At 43.7% G+C, this 20,675-nt stretch overlaps 1 protein-coding gene across 5 annotated transcripts in view; it reads right to left on the bottom strand.

Moving 5' to 3' along the window:
- The window catches only part of atp11a (ATPase phospholipid transporting 11A), a 168,993-nt gene that overhangs the window by 59,851 nt on the left and 88,467 nt on the right, over positions 1-20,675 (bottom strand). For all 5 annotated transcript variants that reach the window (XM_072258911.1, XM_072258912.1, XM_072258913.1 and 2 more), the window contains exons 14-15: positions 12,125-12,288; positions 3,871-3,942 (exon numbers count right to left, since the gene is read on the bottom strand). In XM_072258911.1, coding sequence (XP_072115012.1) covers positions 3,871-3,942; positions 12,125-12,288 — 236 coding nt within the window. The remainder of the gene's footprint in view (positions 1-3,870; positions 3,943-12,124; positions 12,289-20,675) is intronic.

The raw sequence follows: 20,675 nt of genomic DNA, 5'->3' as shown, positions 1-20,675 counted from the left end.
GGCAGGGCAGCTCTATTTCCAAGCGTCACATCAGACTGCACTGCCCTTCTCTCACACACCTACCAGAGCAAAAGGGCAGGGCAGCACTATTTCGAGCAGTCACATTCAGCTAATCACCATCAGCATGTGCAGGATTGGGACAGATCTAACTGCCACCCATCAATAAGAGATAATTAAATCTTATTGTAATGACGTACTTCGAGACACCCATCAAACCCTTTGCTGCAGTCAAAGGACAGCGGTGACTATATCACATCCATTTAGGAGAGCGCCAACCACATCATCAAGAATAATCAGCATCCTTTGGTGTTACTGCTTCCTATCTTCTATCCAGTATTAGGATTTTAAAAAATGGTCAGCCTAATTCTGCCGTGTGGAAAGGGAAGGGGGACATAATGGTCAAGAGATGATGCCAAACGTCATTGGGAAGCGGCAAGGAGAGGGAGAGAACAAGAATCGGATGAGGCCAGGGCCGCAGGACTCCAGGATCAAAGAGTCAGGACAAAAAAAGATGACAGAAGAAGAGACAGATGAGGAGAGGCATGCACGTCTCCAGGATCAGAGACAAACAACAAACAGCAGAAGAGATGAAGAGACGGGGAATGAAAGGGCTGCACGTCTCCAGAATGACAACGAGAGGCACAAGGGTGGCAGATAAACCAGAAATAATGCCATCAAAAGTGTCCTTCGTTAAATGAGGAGCAGCTATATTTGCTTTGCTATGCGTCATTCTTCTTTAATAAACTGAGCTTTTCTACTTTATTTTCCAAAGCAAAGCGATACCAATAGCATTCAGAAAAATTTATTGTTCATTCTGGTCACATCAGACTGCACTACCCTTGTCTCAAAGGGTGCCCCAATGGGTCACCCTGTTGTCTAGTAATCAATAAACAGCAGCCTTGCTATCATTCAGGGGCTCCAAAGCCGAGTGGAGAGTCGGTGAGATTGCATCCACTACAGTCTTGTGGCAGTCAGCAAAAGTGAAGTGGGTCCAGGTCTTTGCTTAGGCAGGAGATAACTTTAGCCACAACCAACCTCTTCCACATAATACTCATTGAGGTATGGAACCTCTGACAGCGGATGTGAGACTTCGACAACGTCCTTGAAAGTTCTAGATGGAAGGTCAGCACCTGCCAGTTACACCACGGAGGCCTGAAGTGTTGGAAGGGTTCACCCTCTTTGAAGAACGTTCTGACGTCCACCTCCAAGGCAGAGATCACAGGGATGCACAGGTGAGTATCAGTCTCCCTGTCAAAGTGTCCATAATAGGTGTTTAGCTCATCGGGGAATGAAGCACCATGGCCTTATACAGGAGACAGCTTCGCTGAGCGCCTACGCTCCATCTGCTAGAAGAAGCGGGATCTTCCAGTGGCCAAGCATTTTAATTCCACTTCCCTTTCCAACATGCCAGTCCACGGCCTCCTCTACTGTTTTGATGAGGTCACACTCAGGTTGGAGGAGTAACACCTTATATTCCGTCTGGGCAGCCTCCAACCTGACGGCATAAACATTGACTTCCCAAACTTACGATAATGATCGCACCCCCTTCCCTTTTCACCATTCTCCATTCCTTTTTCCCTCTCTCACTTTATCTCTTTAGCTGGCCATCAACCTCCCTCTGGTGCTCCTCCCCCTTTTCTTTCTTCCATGGCCTTCTGTCCTCTCCTATTAGACTCCCCCTTCTCCAGCTCTGTGCCTCTTTCACCAATCAATTTCCCCTTTCCCCTCCTGGTTTTACCCATCACCTTGTGTTTCTTCCTCCCCTCCCCCACCTTCTAACCCTGACCGCTCATTTTTTTTTACTTCGGTCCTGATGAAGGATCTCGGCCTGATAGGGCTGCCTGGCCTGCTGAGTTCCTCCAGCATTTTGTGTGTGCTTCTTGTTTGCCTCGTATGCTGTTAGGTTGTGCCTTATAGGAAGGTAATGGCACGCAAACCATAACACAGCAGTTCGGCATCCAATTGTGTTTCTAACTTCGGAAAGAATTGCCTTCTCAATCTCACGATGGCTTTGTGTAGGCTGTACCTGGGCTTCTTGTTTCACCGGTCTTGAACATCACAACAGTCCGCAAATCTTCTGGTTCATCCGCAGCTTCTCATTTGGGCATGTTTGGATGTTCTCAAAGGCACACACCCATCCACACAGATTTTGAAGAAGCTGTTGACTACTAAGGCATATCCATTCATATCCGAAGATGAATCCCCAAATACAGATCAGTCCATCTATTCAAACAGTCCTGTAAGCGCTCCTCCGTCATATGGTCAAGGTAAGCCTCCCTTAAACACATCTCCATCATACAGTCAAGGTAAGCCTCCCTTGACCATATCTTTAGCATGCTCACAATGGATACTGCAATCCTCAGTCTCTCCTAAACGGTGGGAACAAGGAACTGCCAGGTAATTGGATTTGCCAAAGTGAGAGCATGGAATGGCATAGTATGCATTCTTCATTAAGAATGGTGTAACAGTGCCCAAGTGTTGGCTCCTCAGGTAGTTTCTTGGTGGTAGTCTGTCAGAGACTTCGAGCTGGTCTGGTTTGAAGTCCCTTGTAATAATCGGAAAGGCATTAAGTTGTGCTGTCTCATAACTGGTGATCACGGTGCTCAGCTCCACCGGTGCCACCTTGATGTCTGCCACCGCTGGAATGGACTCTGCAATCAGAGACAGAACCACCACCACTTCTGTGCACCACAATGAATCAGTCATGAAGCAAAGGCTGCCGCCTCTGTCTTTATCTGATGCTGCTGTCCAGTCTACGCAGTGGCAGGTGAGGCCCTCGGGCTGGAGTGATATGTCCAGAGTGCTGGGTGTGAGCCATGTCTCCATGAAATAGAGTGCACAATAGTTTCTGATGTCCCTCTGGTACTGCATGCTTGCTCTGAGATCTTCAATTTTATTTTCCAGAGGCTGTACATTAACCAGAAGGATGGTAAGAAGGCAGTGGGAGAGGGGGTGGGGGTTAGATTTGGACACATGCTATAGTTTTGCCGGCAGCACTCACTGGCAGCTTCTGCAGATGCAATGTTGAAAGTATCCTGACTGGTTGGATCACTATCTTGTAAGCTGCAGAGAGTAGTGAATCAAACTTGCTTGCTGTCCACTCAGACTTGGACCAGCTGGACAACAGCAATACCTACATTAGGCTGCTATTTATCGATTACAGTTCAGCATTCAACACCATCATCCCTTCAGTGCTAATGAAAAAAAAACTTTAAAACCTGGGCATCTGTACCACTCTCTGCAACTGGATTCTTGACTTCCTCATCGGGAGACCAGAAACAATTGCAGGGTGAAAAAATTCTGACTGCTTACGTTATCTACGCCCCTCAATCTAATAAACTTCTATCAGATCTCTCCTCAGCCTTCGACTCTCCAGATAAAACAACAAGCAGCCAAACCAGGAGCTCCCTCAGCACCACCCAGCATCAGCCCGAGAGTCCCGTCTGCACTACCTGGCAATGGCCCAGCACTACTTCCTGAACTACCTGGAAGTGGTAGCCCCTACACCAACTGGCAAAAGCCCAGATGCTCCCTCAGTGCTATCCTACATCAGCCTGAACACTCCCTGGGTGCTGACCCAAAACCAGCCCAGGAGCACCCTCGGTATGGTCTTAGGGGGTCATCAGTATTGTGATGATATTGACCTGAAAGCTCACTAGGTTCTGAGATTATCTTTTAAACAGTTCCAAACTTGTAAAGTTTATACCTGTAGGCCTAAGCCTTTAAATTCTGTCCCCAGTCTGAGGCAAAGAATTAAAAACTGCGAAGTAGAAGCAGGTGCAGACTGTGACACATCTTCTCCTTCAGTTTCCATAATTACAGAATTTGTTTTAAAATTGGTTTCCCTCTTTCAAACTGCGCATACTATACCTTTCAACTGCAGCTTCTGCATTCTCAATCTCCATAAAATTGTCTTTTAGCTGCAGAAATGTGTATCCGTACCTGAAAATGTAAAACAAAATCAAATAGTTACTTGACTGAAAGAAATATGACCACCACTTTGAAATATATAAAGATGCTCCATTATAGATAAGGAAATTTCAAATTCAAAATCAGATTTAATGAACCCACTGGCAGATTATTACCATGAAACTAGTGGGTTGTTGTGAAAATGAAACTCGATAATTTGACGCCCTTCAGGAAGGTGAACTTGCTCTCGTCACCAGATCCTGGCCCATGTATGACCACTCCTCAAGTCATGGAGTCATGCAGCACAGAGGTGAGCCATTTAGCCCTTCGCATCCATGCTGACCCATCCACACTATAATCCCATTGTGTCTTTCTCTGCCTTGTCTATTTAAATGTCTGACTAAATGCACCTGATTCCACCACCGTTTCAGGCAGCATGTTGCAGATATCAACCACTGTCTGTTCAAAGAAATATCCCTCAAATCCTCTTCAAATCTTCTTCCTTTTACTTTAAACATGTGCTCTTTTGTTTTGGATCCCTCTCCTATGGAAAAGGATTTTGGCTATCTAGCCTACCTGTGACTTTCATAATCTACCAGGCCACCCCTCAGCCTCTTTCAGTTCAGGGAAAACAGCCCCAGGCTATCTAATCTCTCCCAATATTGTAAATCCTCCAGCCTAGGAGCAATATCCTGGTGACTCCCCTCTGCATTATCCCCAGCACAATCACACCCTCCCTCCAGTGTGACAATCAGACTGGCACAAAACATGGTGTAGCAAAACACCTGATGGGCTGAATGGCCTAATTCCACTCTTATTTCTTATGGCTTTTGAAAAATTGCAACGTAACATTCCAACTCTTATATTCCATGTCACAATCTACAAAGGCAAGTGTGCCATATGTTGTCTTCATCACCTGTGTTGCTACTTTCAGAGAACTATGTTCTCGGACCCTTTAGGTCTGTCTGTTCATCAACATTCCTTAGTGTTCTGCATAGATCTCACCTTGTGTAACTTCGCAAAATGCATCCTGACTTACACTTGTCAGAATTGAATTCCACCTGCTGAAGCTCTGCCCAATTTTCCAAATGAGCTGTATCCCTCTGAAACAGCGGACAACTTTCCTTGCAATCCACAACTTCAATTTTTGCGTCATTCATAACTTCCTAAATTTCCAAGTCAGTAAGATATACTGTATATCAAAGAAAGGGTCCAGCACCACTCCCCACGTCACTGTTCACAAACCTCTGATCACAAAAACGTCCTTTCACCAACCTCTGCCTCCTATCACCGTATCAATGTTGGAGTCAATTAGCCATTTCAACATGGATTCCATTAGCTAATACTAACCCACATGCAGACCCTTTCCAAATGATTTACTAAAGTCTAGACAGACGAAATCTACTGCCCTGCGTCATCAATCGACTTCATTACCCTCTGAAAAACTTTACCAAATTACTGATACAGCATTTTCCCTGCACAAAGCCATGTTGATGATTGCCCCTCCCTTTCCAAATATTCATAAATCCTATCCCACAGGACACAAGACGTGAAAGAAAAGATTCAAAAGATCAACATTGTCGCATGTACATTGAAACTGAGTGAAATGCGTCAGCTGTGGCAATGACCAAGGCAGTCCGAATGTGTGCCGTGGGCCGCCCCCAAGTGTTGCCATGCTTCAAGTGCCAACGTAGCATGTCTAGAACTTACTAACCCTAACCCGTACGTCTTTGGAATGTGGGGGGAGCCCACACAGTCACAGGGAGAATGCGCAAGTTCCTTACAGTTAGCGGAAGGAACTGAATCAGAATCAGAAACCCCGATTTCTAATCACCAGTAACCGCTCTGCTACCTGTGCCGCACTCTGCATTACCTGTGCTGTCAATTCAGAGCACCGGTGAAGAATACATGACACATTTGCCTTTGCACAGAATTTAAGAGTTGGGATGTTGCAATTTTTCAAAATGCTGGATAGGCCACAAGACATAGGAGTCCAATTAGGTAATTCAATCCATCCAATCAGAGTTGATTTATTTTTTCTCTCTTAACCCCATTCTCCTGCCTTCTCCCCATAACCTTTGACGTCCTGCCTAATCAAAAACCCATCGATCTCTGCCCTAACTGTACCCAATGATTTGGCCTCCAAAGTCAAAGACTTAGCCTACCCTGTTAATACCTCAGAATCTTCAGTCCCACTTCTCATTCTTCCAAATCCCAGTGAGTATTGTCCAATCTTACTTTAACTTCGATGGACAACCCCTCAGCCCAGGAATGAATTTACATTGCATCAACACCTGAGCAAACATGTTAGACTTTCTTCAATAAGGTGTTTGGAATACAAAAGTCAGGAAGTTTTGATGAATTGCAAGGAACAATGGAAAGATTTAATTTTGGTTACCGTGAGTAATTTTGGTCTCTGCACTTGAAAAAGATACTTGCCTTGATGTTAGTGAAGTGTGGAATTACTGGATTGATGCCTGGAATGAATATCTGTATGATAAAGTGAATATTGGTCTGAAATCACTGGTGTTTAGAAAAGTAATAGGTAAACTCAGAGACAAACAAGATTCAGTGAGGGGGACAGGCAAGATGTGAAAATGATTATTGTATCATTTTGATTAAGATTGATAGATTTTGTGGGAATTAAGGAAATCATATAATTTGCAGATCAAATTGGAAGTCATTTTCTCAATGAATATCAGGGCAGGTGCAAGGAGCCACAGGTCCTGTTCCTGCTTTAATTTATTAAGCTTAGCAAGCAGTTTAATAAAATGATTAACACGGAAGGAACAGTTAACTCTGTTGGCTACAGTAATGAATGAGGGTATGCAAGAGGTTTAACAAGGAAGGGCTGAAGGGTTAACTATAATGACAAGCAATTGGCAAGACTGGAGTGGTCTTTTGAAAGGAGACCAATAAAAGTTTTATTTTCTATAAAGTCGGGGAACCTAAATGAGGAGAATTGGAAGGGCATTAGGGGGTTAATGGGCTCCTGTGGTGTTGTAAATTGCTACGGGCAACATCTTGATCACACAACAATTTATAAAAGTTACATTTACATACCATATTTAAAAAGAAATAAGCAACCAAGCAAGTTAGAGCTTAAATAGACAAGAATGGAACGGATCCCCCTCCCAGCTACCTTTCCCTTCACCTGACTTCACATGTCACCTGCCAGATTGTACTTCTTCCTCTCCCTCACCACCTTATTCTGCCTTCTTCCCCACTTCCTCTCCAGTTCTGATGCAATATTTAAGTGTGCCGACACTGACCAAATCAAATGCTAATTTGTCACCGAGATTGAAAATCTGGCTGAATGTGTCACAACAATAACCTCTCACTCAATGTCAGGAAGACCAAGATGCTGATTATTGACTATAGGAGGAGGAAACTAGAGGACCATGAGCCAGTCCTCAGCGGAGAACCAGAGATGGAGAGTGTCAGCAACTTTAAATTCCTCAATGTTATCATTTCAGAGGATCAGTCTTTGGTCCAGCACATACTGTTACAAAGAAAGCACAGCAGTGCCTCTACTTTCTTAGAAGTTTGCAAAGATTTGGCATGTCATCTAAAAGTCTGACAAACTTCTTTCCATGTGCAATGGGGAGTGATACTGGCTGATTGCCTGCTATGGAGACACCAATGCACGTGAATGGAAAAACCTTCAAAAAGTAGTAGATATGGCCCAGCCAACCACTGAGCTTACCTACACGGAGCACTGTTGCAGGAAAGCGGTATCCATCCTAAAGGACCCCACCACCTGAGCCATACAGCTGCTGCCAGGAAGGTGGAACAGGAGCCTCAGGACCCACACCACCAGGTTCAGGAACAGTTATTACTCCTCAACCATCAGGCTCCTGAACCAGAGGGCATAACGTCACTCACCTCATCAATGAACTGCTCTCACAACCTATGGACTCACTTTCAAGAACTCTTCATCTCATGTTATAATATTTATTGCTTATTTATTTGTTTTCATTTTGTATTTGCAGTTTGATGTCTTTTGCACACTAGTTGTTTATTGGTCTTGTTGGGTGTGATCTTTTCATTGATTTTATTGTGTTTTTTTGTATTTACTATGAATGCCCGCAAGAATATGAATCTCAGGGTTGAATATGGTGACATATGGACTTTGATAGCTACACACATCAAAGTTGCTGGTGAACGCAGCAGGCCAGGCAGCATCTGTAGGAAGAGGTGCAGTCGACGTTTCGGGCCAAGACCCTTCGTCAGGACTAACTGAAGGAAGAGTGAGTAAGAGATTTGAAAGTGGGAGGTGGAGGGGAGATCCAAAATCTCCCAGTGGCCACACATTTTAATTCCACATCCCATTCCCATTCTGATATGTCTATCCACGTCCTCCTCTACTGTAAAGATGAAGCCACACTCAGGTTGGAGGAACAACACCTTATATTCCGTCTGGGTAGCTTCCAACCTGATGGCATGAACATCAACTTCTCTAACTTCCGCTAGGCCCCACCTCCCCCTCGTACCCCATCCGTTATTTATTTATATACACAAATTCTTTTTCTCTCTCCCCTTTTTCTCCCTCTGTCCCTCTGACTATACCCCTTGCCCATCCTCTGAGTTCCCCCCCTCCCCCTTTTCCTTCTCCCTGGGCCTCCTGTCCCACGATCCTCTCATATCCCTTTTGCCAACCACCTGTCCAGCGCTTGGCTCCATCCCTCCCCCTCCTGTCTTCTCCTATCATTTTGGATCTCCCCCTCCCCCTCTCAAATCTCTCACTAGCTCTTCCTTCAGTTAGGCCTGACGAAGGGTCTCGGCCTGAAACGTCGACTGTTCCTCTTCCTGGAGATGCTGCCTGGCCTGCTGCGTTCACCAGCAACTTTGATGTGTGTTGCTTGAATTTCCAGCATCTGCAGAATTCCTCATGTTTATGGACTTCGATAATACATTTACTTTGAACTTTGAACTTTGATGAAGGCTCTCAGCCTGTAACATCGACTGTTTATTCCTTTCCATAGTTGCTGCCTGCCCTGTTCAGTTCCTCCAAAAACTTGAGTGTGTTACTCCAGATTTCCTGGATCTGCAGAATCTCGTGTTTGGAATGGAGACTGGAACAGGTACAGTATACATAAATGATTGGGATGAAAATGTAGGAGATCTGATTAGTAAGTTTGTAGATAGTAGAGCTTTAGATAGTGAGGAGGGTTGTCAAAGAGGTTCAATCAAAACAAGTGTGAGGTGTTGTACTTGGGTGGTCAAACTCAAAGAGAAGGAATACAGTAAATGGCAGAACCCTTAGAAACACTCATGTTGGTGTGCAAGTCTTTATCTCCTTGAAAGTTGCAATGCAACTAGATAGGGTGATAAGGAAGGGATAGAGCACACTTGTCTTTATTAGCTGGGGTGTTGAGTATAAAGCCAGTATGGTTTCCTGAAAGGAAGATCCTGCCTGACAAACCTACTGCAATTCTTTGAGGAAATTACAAGGAGGGTAGACAAAGGAGATGCAGTAGACGTGGTGTCCTTGGATTTTCAGAATGCTTTTGACAAGGTGCCGCATATGACGCTGCTGAGCAAGATAAGAGCCCATGGAATTACAGAGAAGTTACTAGTGTGGGTGGAGCAACAGCTGGTCAGCAGAAAACAGAGAGTGGGAATGAAGGGATCCTATTCTGGCTGGTTGCCGGTTACCAAAGGAGTTCCACAGGGGTCGGTGGTGGGACTGTTACTTTTTATAATGTACGTCAATGATTTGTGGCTATGTTATTAACTACGTTATTAACTACGTTATTAAGGTATTTGTGGCTAAATTCGCCAAGGATACAAAGATAGGTGGAGGAGCGGATAGTGTTGAGGAAACAGAGAGGCTGCAGAGAGACATTGTGGGGCAAAGGTCCTATCATTCTATGGTTTAGAACTATAAGGGTACGATGGTCAAAAGGCAGAGATAGCATGGAGTGAAGGAAAAGAGTGAGCAAGAGGAAGGAAGAACAAGAAAGAAAGGAAAAAAGGAGGAAAGACAGAGGGAGGAGAGAAAGAGAAACAGAAAAAGAAGAAAGCAGCTGAAAAGAGAATGGGGAAAAGGTATAAATTGAGAATGAGGGTGGGGAGAGGTGAGGGAAGGGAGGAGAAGGGGCTAGGGGATGAGGAAGGAGGTGGGAGATAGAAGGAAGGGGGGGGATCGGGTAGAAAAAAAAACAAAAAAAGGGCTAAAGAGAGGCAGTGAGAGATGCAGATCCAAGTCAGAAAAAATGAGCAAGAGAACAAGGAGAAGATCTGGAGTGAGCAAGACAGGAAGTGAAAGATAACAGAGAGGGGAAGGAATAGGAAGGAAGGTAAGAAAGAGCAAGAAAACCAATGCAGACAGTAAACATGAGCAGGAGAATAGGAAAGAAAGATTGATGGTACAGTGGACAATGAGGAAAGCTGACGAAGATTACAACAATACTAGATCAACTAGGAAATTGGGCCAGGAAATCATAAATGGAATTTAACCCAGAGAAGTATAAAGTGACGCAATTTGTAAAACAGGACAGGATATATGAATGTGAATGACAGGGACCTGGGAAATGTTGTAGAACAAGCACATAGTTCCCTGTAACTGGTAACACAGGTAGACAAGAGTGAAGATGATGCATGACATTTTTGCCGTCACCAGACAGAGCATTAAGAACAAGATTTCGGACATAACAAAACAGATGTACAAGACGTGGGCAAGATACTTAGAGTGTTACGTTCAACTCTCGCGGACTGACGATAAGAAGGACATGAATAAGCTAGTAAGGGTGCAGAAAAGATTCACAAGAATGTTGCCAAGACTGGAAGGTTTGAGTTATAAGGAGAGACTGGACAGGCAGGGGAAAAGGTGGTTTATAAAATCATGACAGGCATGAATTAGATGGATTGTTACAGTTTTTTTCCCCCCCAACGTAGAGGCACCTTGGATGAGTTGGGCCGTAGGGGCCTGGTTCCCTGTTTTATGATTCTATCAATTTATGATCGGGTTTAAATGAAAATATATTTGAGGACCAGGATGACAGTCCAGTGGTATGGAATGTGGGCAACTAATAATTAAAAACAATTAATATTTCTTGGTCCCTTCAACAAGACTAAGACAACTGTGCTGCTCCAAAGAGTGTTATATGAGGTCATTCTTACCCTCGGCCACAAGACTATAATCAGCCAACCTATAGCCAGGGAAGTGATGATCCCCCTCCTGTTAGACTGTTTAAGGTAACCTTTTTTTCTATTTATTCTTCTTACTTCTCTTCTAACATTTGGATATCTGTGAACTTGTAATGCTACTGTGACACTGTAATTTCCTTTGGGATCAATAAAGTATCTATCTAAGGAGATATACTATTTTAGCATCTGATTTTGAAGAAACTATAGGTACTGACAAATGCTCGGGGTTAACTGGCGACCTATCCGGGGGGGGAGTCTCGTACTCTCAGTCGCTTCACGCCACAGAAACTGGCATAAGCACCGGCCTGATGGGCCACAAGGCTCGGGACAGACTTCAACTTTAAATTTTGGGAATGCAGGAGACATGGTTAAGGGTGGCCTAGGTGTTGATGGCTATAAATTTCTAATAAGCAGCACAAGAGGGGCAACCCACCATCATCAGATACTTTATCCCACTGAAGGCACTTGGGGTGGCAAGGTGCAAACAGCTCTCAATGTTTATAATTATAATGCCCATCAGGTTTTGGCTGAATTTGACTTGGAGAAAAATATGAACCTTTTTCACAAAATGTTTGGTTTTCTTCTCAGGCTAAGCAGTTTCAGTATTGACATAGTCAAGCAAAGCACATGATTAATCTTGATTCTATTAATTAAATATCTCAGAAATAGAAGATAAACTGGTAATCTGTGGAGCGGTGGTCTGTGAGATGGGGCAGTTTTCTGGAAAGCATTGACCTGTGAATAACAAGTTTTAGAAATGGTAGGTGTCAGGAGTTTCATTTTCAGCAAAGGTCGAAAGTGTCATTTGTTCCAACTATTTGAACCTAATTTGTGGATTCTGAATACAGTCTGTGTGTAGCAAGTTCAATCATATATTAAACAGTAATTGCGGAATTAATTCACAAAGGTTTCCTTACAAAGAGCTCGGATATTCAAAAATGAACGTTCCACACAATTGCAGTCCGTGTTCTGCATCAGTGACAAGGAAAAATTGTGAATTCTCATCTTTTACACAATACCCCACCACCCTCCTTCCCACGCTGTTTATAATTGTGTTCAGTACCTCTTCACACCTTCCACCAGAGCAATCTCATCTGGTGAGGAGGAAATATAAACTGAGGACCTCCGACATTCCTGGCGCTGCTTTGGGTAATCAGTTTGGTCTTCCTTCTTAACCTGGACCGTGTGGCAAAGACAAAGTGCACGGAAAAACAGCTCCTCTCTTCCCTAGAAGTAAAACAACCACATTAATGATGGCCAACTAAATAGCAGTTGGACATGACCCCATTTGCCCTGTACCCTACTTTGTCCCAGAGACTGGGCACTTATTTATCCTTATAATGTATCCATGTAGTGTAAAACTATAAAGGCTCTTCCCTTAGAGCTTGAACTGGAAGGCGATAGTATCAACAGGCCAATGCTATGTAAAGGAATGATTCAGTTCACTATTTCTTCTAATATCTCATCAGGATAAGTAATAGGAAGTACCTACTTCCCACAGAGATAACAGCCCCACTGGATATCAAAATATTCAGTGAACACACCACAACGTTTGGAGAGACTCACTGAGAATGCTGTTCAGGAGCAAGCTACCAGCCCGGCTACTCTGTGACAATATTTCCATTTCCCAGGAAACAGCCACTGCTGTCAAGGTCACATTCGTTGGACCTGCGCTGCTAGTGATGGGCCACTTTCACCCTTTGCAGTTTTTCTGGTGATGGTACCCCAGTGCTGCTGGACAGAGAGTTGTCTGGACGTGGAGCAAGGCCACACGTAAAAGTAAATTGTAAGCTGGGAATCCTCCAGTAGGCCCCCTCAAAGTGCTGGGTATCAAGGGGATGACAGAATATAGACTGTCCCGATTAAGATGACTTGTTCTTCAAATCCCGATCCTTGACAACTTGAGCCTGACCTTTCATTCAATATTTTCATATGGTTTGACCTATTGCTCTCCCAGTTACCCTCTCGAAACTTCGGATTTGATCAGACAGTATTTCTTTTTTCTTACTTTACTCTCAATATGGGCTGCCCAGTCCCCCTTTCTTTTCTTATTTTTTTCTTTTTTATTATTTTTTGTTTTTGTTTATAGAGGATAGTGGGATTTTTTTTCCTATATATAAAATTATAAAAGTTTCTTCTTCTCTTTTTATGAAATGATAAGATGAGTATTTTATCTTTTATTATATACAAATAGATTAATACTATGTATGATCTCGATAATGCTTATTTTACCTTTTATCGATATAGATATCTGAGATAATCCTGACCCGGATCTGGGCCGTACCCTCTAAATATCCGGACCTGCCTCTTGTTTTTTTTTTTTTTTTTTACACTACCTTACTTTTCCTTTTCTATTTATGATTTATAATTTAAATTTTTAATATTTACTATCGATTTGTACTCCAGGGAATGCGAAGCGCAGAATCAAATTTCGCTGTGATGATTGTACGTTCTAGTATCAATTGTTTGGCAACAATAAAGTATAAAGTAAAGTAATCCTCCTCTTGTTTGTATATATGTACTTTTTAAAAAATTAATAAAAAGATTGAGAAAAAAGACAACGTGAGCAGCATCTTGGATCTACCCCGCCTGCTGTTCCACACTACGTTACACTTTGCCTGTGTAGGCTGCTCCTTTTCTCTCACTACTTTATAAGCACAAGACACTCTAGAAGAGGATGGGAATCTGGAGAACACACGAAATGCTGGAGGAACTCAACAGGTCAGGCAGCATCTATGGAGGGGAATAAACAATTAACATCTCTGGGTGAGTCTCTTCATCAGGGCTGGAAAGAAAGAAAGAAGAAGCCAGAATAAGAAGGTGGGAGGAGGGGAGGGAGTACAGGCTGGGAGGTGATCAGTGAAGCCAGATGACAGGTGATAAAGGTAAAGTACTGAAGAAAGAGGGATCTGATGGGAGAGGAGAGTGGACCATGGCTGAAAGGGAAGGAGGAAGTACACCAAAGGGAGGTGATGGTGATCCATTCTGACATCTGGAGACCAGGCAGTTCCCCAGTGCTTCCCCTCTTGCATCATTTAACCAGGAGTCATCCTCCCCATCTATAAACCCCTCAAAATCCCTCTATCGTGTCGCTCTTCAGTCTTCTCCACTCCAGGTAAACCAAACCCGGCCTCTCTCATCGCTCCTCAGGGTTGAAATGCAGACAACATCCTGGCACATTCTCCAGTGAATCGTGTCCTTCCTACTCTGTGGCAATGTGAGACGTTGCAACATTTGAAGGGACTGTAAAGTGACAGTTGCTCAAAGGTCACAGATTTCCCAAAATGTACTGAAGAATACACAATTCTGACACTGAGCCTGGCCAGAAAGGAAGAGGGGGTGGGGAGAGAAGAGGTGAGTTGTAGTGACAGGGGATTCATTGATAGGGGAACAGAAAGGAGGTTCTGTGGATGAGAACTTTACTCCTGGATACCAGGGAGATGTTGGGGCTATCTCAGAACAAATTTAAAGGTCAGTGAGCCTAACATTAGTAGTGGGAAAGTTATTGAAAGGTATTCTAAGGGACTGTTTATAGATGCATTGGGATAGACAGGGACTGATTAGAGATAGTCAACATGGCTTTTGTGTATGGTAGGTCCAATAACCAATCTTAAGAGTTTTCTGAGGAAGTTACCAGGAAATTTGATGAAGTCAAGGGAGTGGATATTGTCCATTTGGACTTTAGCAATTTCTTTGACAAGGTCTTGCATGGGAAGTTGGTCAAGAAGGTTCAGTCGCTCGGCATTCATTGAGGTATTACATTGGATTAGACATTGGCTTTGCAGGAGAAGCCAGAGAGTGGTAGTAGATGGTTACCTCTCTGGCTGCAGGACTGTGACTAGTGGTGTGCTGCAGGGATCAGTGCTGGCTCTATTGTTGTGTTATCTGAATGACAATATGGTACAATGGACCGGCAAATTTGTGGATGACATCAAGATTGGGAGTGTAGTGGACAGCGTAATATGCTATCAAAGCTTGCAGCAGGATCTGGACTAGCTGGGGAAATAGGCTGAAAAATAGTAGATGGAATTGAATGCAGATAAGTGTGAGGTGTTGTACTTTGGGAGGACTGACCAGGGAGGGTCTTGCATTGTGAGCCAGTGGTAAAGCACCAAGGAGTCCACAAACAAAGGGATCTGGGAATACAGATCCATAATTCCTTGCAAGTGGCATCACAGGCTTTTAGGGTCATTAAGAAAGCTTCTGGCCACTGGACTTCATAAATCAGGAGTTGGATGTTATGTTGTAATTGTATAAGATGTTGATGAGGCCTAATTTGGAGTATTGTGTGCAGTTTTGTCACCTACTGATGGAAAGATGTAAATAAGATTGAAAGAGGGTAGAGAAAATTTACAGGTACTTTACCAGGACCTGAACACTTGACTTATATGGAAAGGTGCAGATGTTGGGACTTCATTCTCTAGACCATAGAAGAGCAAAGGAATACAAAATTATAGGTATATGTAGCAGGCTTTTTCCACTGAGGTCGGGTGGGACTACAACCAGAGGTCATAGGTTACAGGGAAAAAGTGAAGTGCTTAAGGGGAACTTCACTCAGAGGGCAGTGAGAGTGTGGAGCAAGCTGCCAGCGGAAGAGGTGGGCGTGGGTTTGAGTTCAACAATTAAGAGAAATATGGGAGATGAATGGGAGTACATGAATGGGAGTCATCAGGAGTGCTACGGTCCAGGTGCAGGTCAATGGGAATAGGCAGATTCATGGCTCACAATGGACAAGATGGGCCAAAGAGCCTCTTTCTGTGCTATAGTGTTCCATGACTCCAAGAATCAGGACTTGGGTTGATTTATTTTTTATTCTTTATTTAGCAATACCACCCTGAACAGGCCCTTCCAGACCGAAGAGCCACGTCACCCAGCAACTCACCCATTCAACCCTAGCCTAATCAAAGGACTATTTACAATGACCAATTAATCTACTAACTGGTACGTCTTTGGACTGCGGGAGAAAACCAGAGCACCTGGAGGAAACCCACGTGGTCATGAGGAGAACATTCAGATGCCGCCAGAATTGAACTCTGAACTCCAATACCCCGAGTTGTAATAGCATCACACTAACCGCTTTGCTACCATGGTGCCTATTGTAATTGCTGACATGTATAGTGGTCACTGAGGTATCAGTAAGAGTTTGGAGCTTTGAAGGGTATCAAAAGGTACAAGGTTTTTTTCCATGTTGTGCTCCCAGAGTATATGGTGCACTCAGATACTATGAATAGGTTCAAGAGGCATTTACACAGACACACAAGTAGACACAGCAGTGTGGAGAAACAGAGGGATCTTAGGGTCCACATCCACAGATCCCTCAGCTACTGAGCAAGTTAGGTGTACAGGATGATGAGGGGGATTGATTGTGTGGATAGTCAGAGGTTTTTTCCCAGGGCTGAATTGGCTAAAATGAGAGGGCACAGTTTTAAAGTGCTTGGAAGTAGGTACAGAGGAGACGTCAGGGGTAAGTTTTATTTAATCCAGAGAGTGGTGAGTGCGTGGAATGGGGTGCTGGCAACAGTGGTGATACAATAGGGTCTTTTAAGAGACTCCTGGATGAGTACATGGAGCTTAGAAAAATAGAGGGCCATGGGTAACCCTGGGTAATTTCTAAAGTACATGTTCAGCACAGCATTGTGGGCCAAAGGGCCTGTATTGTGCTCAGGGTTTTCTATGTTTCTAAGTTGATAGGGTTGTTCAGAAGGTGCACGGTGTGATAGCCTTCATTAGTCAAGGGATTGAGTTCAAGGGTCACAAGGTAATGCTGCAGCTCTCTAAAACCTTGGTTACACCACACTTGGAATACCGTGCTCATTTCCGGTCATCTCCTTACAGAAAGGATGTGGAAACTTAGGAGAAGGTGCAGAGGAGACTTACCAGGATGCTGCCTGGATTAGAGAGCCTGTCTTATGAGAAAGTGAGCAAGCTAGGGCTTTTGCCTTCAGAGTGAAGGAGGTTAAGAGGTGACTTGACAGAGGTCTTCAAGATGATAAGAGACAAGTTCAAGGTGGACAGCCAGATACTTTTTCCCAGGGCAGAAAAGGCTAACATGGGGGGAGGGCAAAATTTTAAGGTGATTGAAGTATGGGGGGGGGGGGGGGGGCGGGGTATCAGTGGTAACTTTAAAAATAAAATGCAGAGTGATGGACGTCTGGAGCACACAGCCAGGGCTGGTGGTAGGGGCAGATATGCTGGGGACATTATAGAGGCTCTGATGACAGAAAAATGGAGGGTTATGTCAGAGGGAATGGGTTAAATTGATCTTAGAGTAGGTTGAAAGGTTGGAAGAACATTGTGGGCTGAAGCATCTGCACTCTGCTGTAATGTTCAAACACTGAAGATGCAGGTCAGCAGGATTAGTGTACGTGTGAAAAGAGGCTCATTGGCTCTCATGAACCAAAGGGATCACTCTTGTTAACACAACTCTATGACCTTGGTACAAGTCATATGGAAGTTCAAAGATGATTTTTTAAAAACTTGTTACACAGGCAGCATACTAATTAGTGAATTGATGGTAGATTTCAGGAGCAATTGACCATAAACTGACTGATGGAATAAGCAGACACGTTATCATCGATAAGCACTATTGTTCCCTCAAGGACATATAGCAGTAGGTTTATTTTAAGTCATCCTAATTTGAGCAATATTCACAGTGCATTCTGTACTCCTGTTTTGGGCTGAGTTCCTGACAAACACCGAATTTAAAGGGCCCAGAGGTCATTTCTTCCTCTGGGCCAACTGGATTGCTGCACTGCCCCCTTGTGGTACACTCTGCAATCAGCAGAAACTGTAGTGATTCTGGGGTGGGGGGGAGACACAAAATTCCAGTTAGTCAAAGAGTAATACAGCACAGAAGCAGGCTCTTCAGGCCCATCATCCATGCCCATCTAAGTTAGTTCCACTTGCCTGCTTTTGGCCCATATGCCGAAATGCTTCCTATCCATATAACTGTTTAAGTGCCTTTTAAATATGTTATTGTGCCCACCTGAACTGCTTCCCCTACCAGCACATTCCATGTAGACACTACTCTCTGCATGAAGATATTGCCCCTCACCTTAAAACAATGCCCTCTTGTTTTCGATTCCCATTCCTGGTTATCATTCTCATCTGCGACGTTCATGATCTTAGCTTCCTCTATAAGGTTACCCATTAGTGGAATCACAGGCAAGCAGGAAAGGATGCAAAAATGGAGGTTGCCAGGACTCAAGGTTCAGAGTTGTAGGGAGAGATTTGGAAGGCATAGATCAGCTGGGCCAAAGAATCAGTTTCTGAGATGTGACTGGTGTCATAAAGCCACACATCCATAAATTATTCTTATTAATCACACACTTTTCATAAATGCATGCTGATTTGAGCAAATCCCACTTTTAAATGTTTTGTTCTTTATTTGCTTATCATGTTTGCAAGTGTTTCTTTCTTTTAAATATATAATGAGGAAGCTTGGGATCATCAGCATTTCTGACGGTTTATGTGCTACCAGTAAGCAGTCTCTGAGAGCACAGATATAAAATAATGCAGCCATGTAGACTTATTTTCATAAGTGTCGATCTTGCCATATTCAATTAATTACTCTGCTGCTTTGTGATCAGCAGATGCTTTATCACCACAAATTTAATGTCGTGCCTTTTCTTAAACTTCTGCAACCAGCCTGCTGAGTACCTTCAATTTTCAGTTCATCGTGATAGATCTTTGCTTGCTTCATAATCAACATACTATTCAGTGGCACATATTCACTCCAACAGTGACAAATCCACTTTCAATACACGATCGAGATCTTCATTTTTCAGTTGATGCACTGTTTTGCTGTTTTTCGTTAATTTCTGGTTTGTGAGGTCGCTTGTCAGAACTGTGTGGGGCACAGATCTGTGCACCTCCTGGGACCTTTCCACCACCTTGTGCAATTTGCCATCTGTGACATCATGCCAGTGCTCAAAAACAATTGACTTCAGAAGTTTTCGGATTTTGGAATTTCAGATTGGGGTACTCAAGCTGGAGTAGTTTATAAAATTGTGAGAAGCATAGATAGGGTGGGAAACAGAATGTGAATCTTTCTCCCCCAGGGTAAAACTGTCAAATAGTAGAGGCCATGGTGATACAGTCACACACACAGGTGCCATAGTGCTGCTGGAAGCAGACAATAACAGTGTTTAACAGGTATTTATAGTCACACATATGCAGGGGATGAAGGGGTATGGGCATTATACAGACAGATGGGACAAGTTTAATTTGGCATCCTTGTAGGCACAGACATCACAGGCAAAGGACTTCTTTCTGTACTGTTGAGAGTTTGAAATCTGGAGCAGTGCTTGAGGGGTATAAGAAAGACAGACGTTTGCTGCATTTAATTAATATTTTAGGTAAGTAATTGAAACCACAGCAGGGGACTGGAAAATAGGATGAGTGGAGATGGGTATCTGATGGGTGGTTGGAAAAGCACAGTGGGCTTCAGAGCACATTTCCGTGCTATATGACTTCTCTATGAAAGTACAAAAGATGGGTTGATAAGTCTCCAGGGTTTGATCAGGTACACCTAAAAACACTGAGAAGCTCGAGAAGAAATTTCAGATGATATTTGCATCCTTGTTAGTGACAGATGAGCTGGCTGCAGACTGGAGAGTGGCTAATGCGTGCATTTATTCAAGGGCTACAAAGAGTACCCTGAGAACCATAGATCAGTAAGCCTACTAGAGCTGATTCTGAGAGATGAGGGAAACAAGCATTTGGAAGGACAGGTTGATTAAAGATAGCTTCCCCAGCAGAGGATATCTTCAAAACACCATGATGCCATTGAAAAGGAGAAGATGGTGGCGTGACACATGTCACAGTGGCCACTCCGGTGAATGATATCTGTTATCTGTCAAGTAGGGTGCCGTGCACAATCCTGATTTGATGGAGACAGATGTGAGAGCACAGAGGAACATCTGGTGAAACTTCTGAAATGCCTGTTTCACTGCAGGGGCTACTGTGTGATCCAGAATTTCCAGACGGGAAGGCCCCGAGTCCTCGGCTTTGCTTGTTACTTGGCGGCCGGGGTAGGGTCGAAGCGCTCAGCAGAGATGGTGCTCAGTGCTCGGTGTCAAAGGGCTGGTCGGAGGCTTGAAGTTTTCGGACGGACTCGGAGTCCGCTGCAGTCGGGTGCTTCCAATGCATTGGCAAGTTTGCAGCGCTTGGCGTTCATGGCAGGGAGAGTTTCTTCCTTCTGCCGTCTGCGTGAGATGATGAGTCGATCGGGACTTTGAGACTTTTATTTTACTGTGCCCATGGTCTGCTCTTTATCAAATTACAGTATTGCTTTGCACTGTTGTAACTATATGTTATAATTATGTGGTCTTGTCAATTTTAGTCTTGGTTTGTCCTGTGTTTCTGCAGTATCTTTCTGGAGGAACATTGTATCATTTCTTAATGCATGCATTTCTAAATGACAATAAACGAGGACTGAGTGTCCTCATAATCTAATCTAATCTAATCTAATCCGATAGTGGCATCCATCATTAAGAATGCGCCAAATCATCCAGGACATGCCCTCTTCTCATTGCTACCACCAAGGAGATCATACAGAAACCTGAAGAGAGAGACTCAGCGTTTCAGGAACAGTTTCTTCCCCTCCGCTATCA

Source organism: Mobula birostris, chromosome 5, assembly GCF_030028105.1.
Source record: "Mobula birostris isolate sMobBir1 chromosome 5, sMobBir1.hap1, whole genome shotgun sequence".
In the NCBI taxonomy this organism is placed as follows: domain Eukaryota; kingdom Metazoa; phylum Chordata; class Chondrichthyes; order Myliobatiformes; family Myliobatidae; genus Mobula; species Mobula birostris.
The sequence above is the reverse complement of the archived record's forward strand: the minus strand, read 5'-3'. Positions and strand labels throughout refer to the sequence as shown.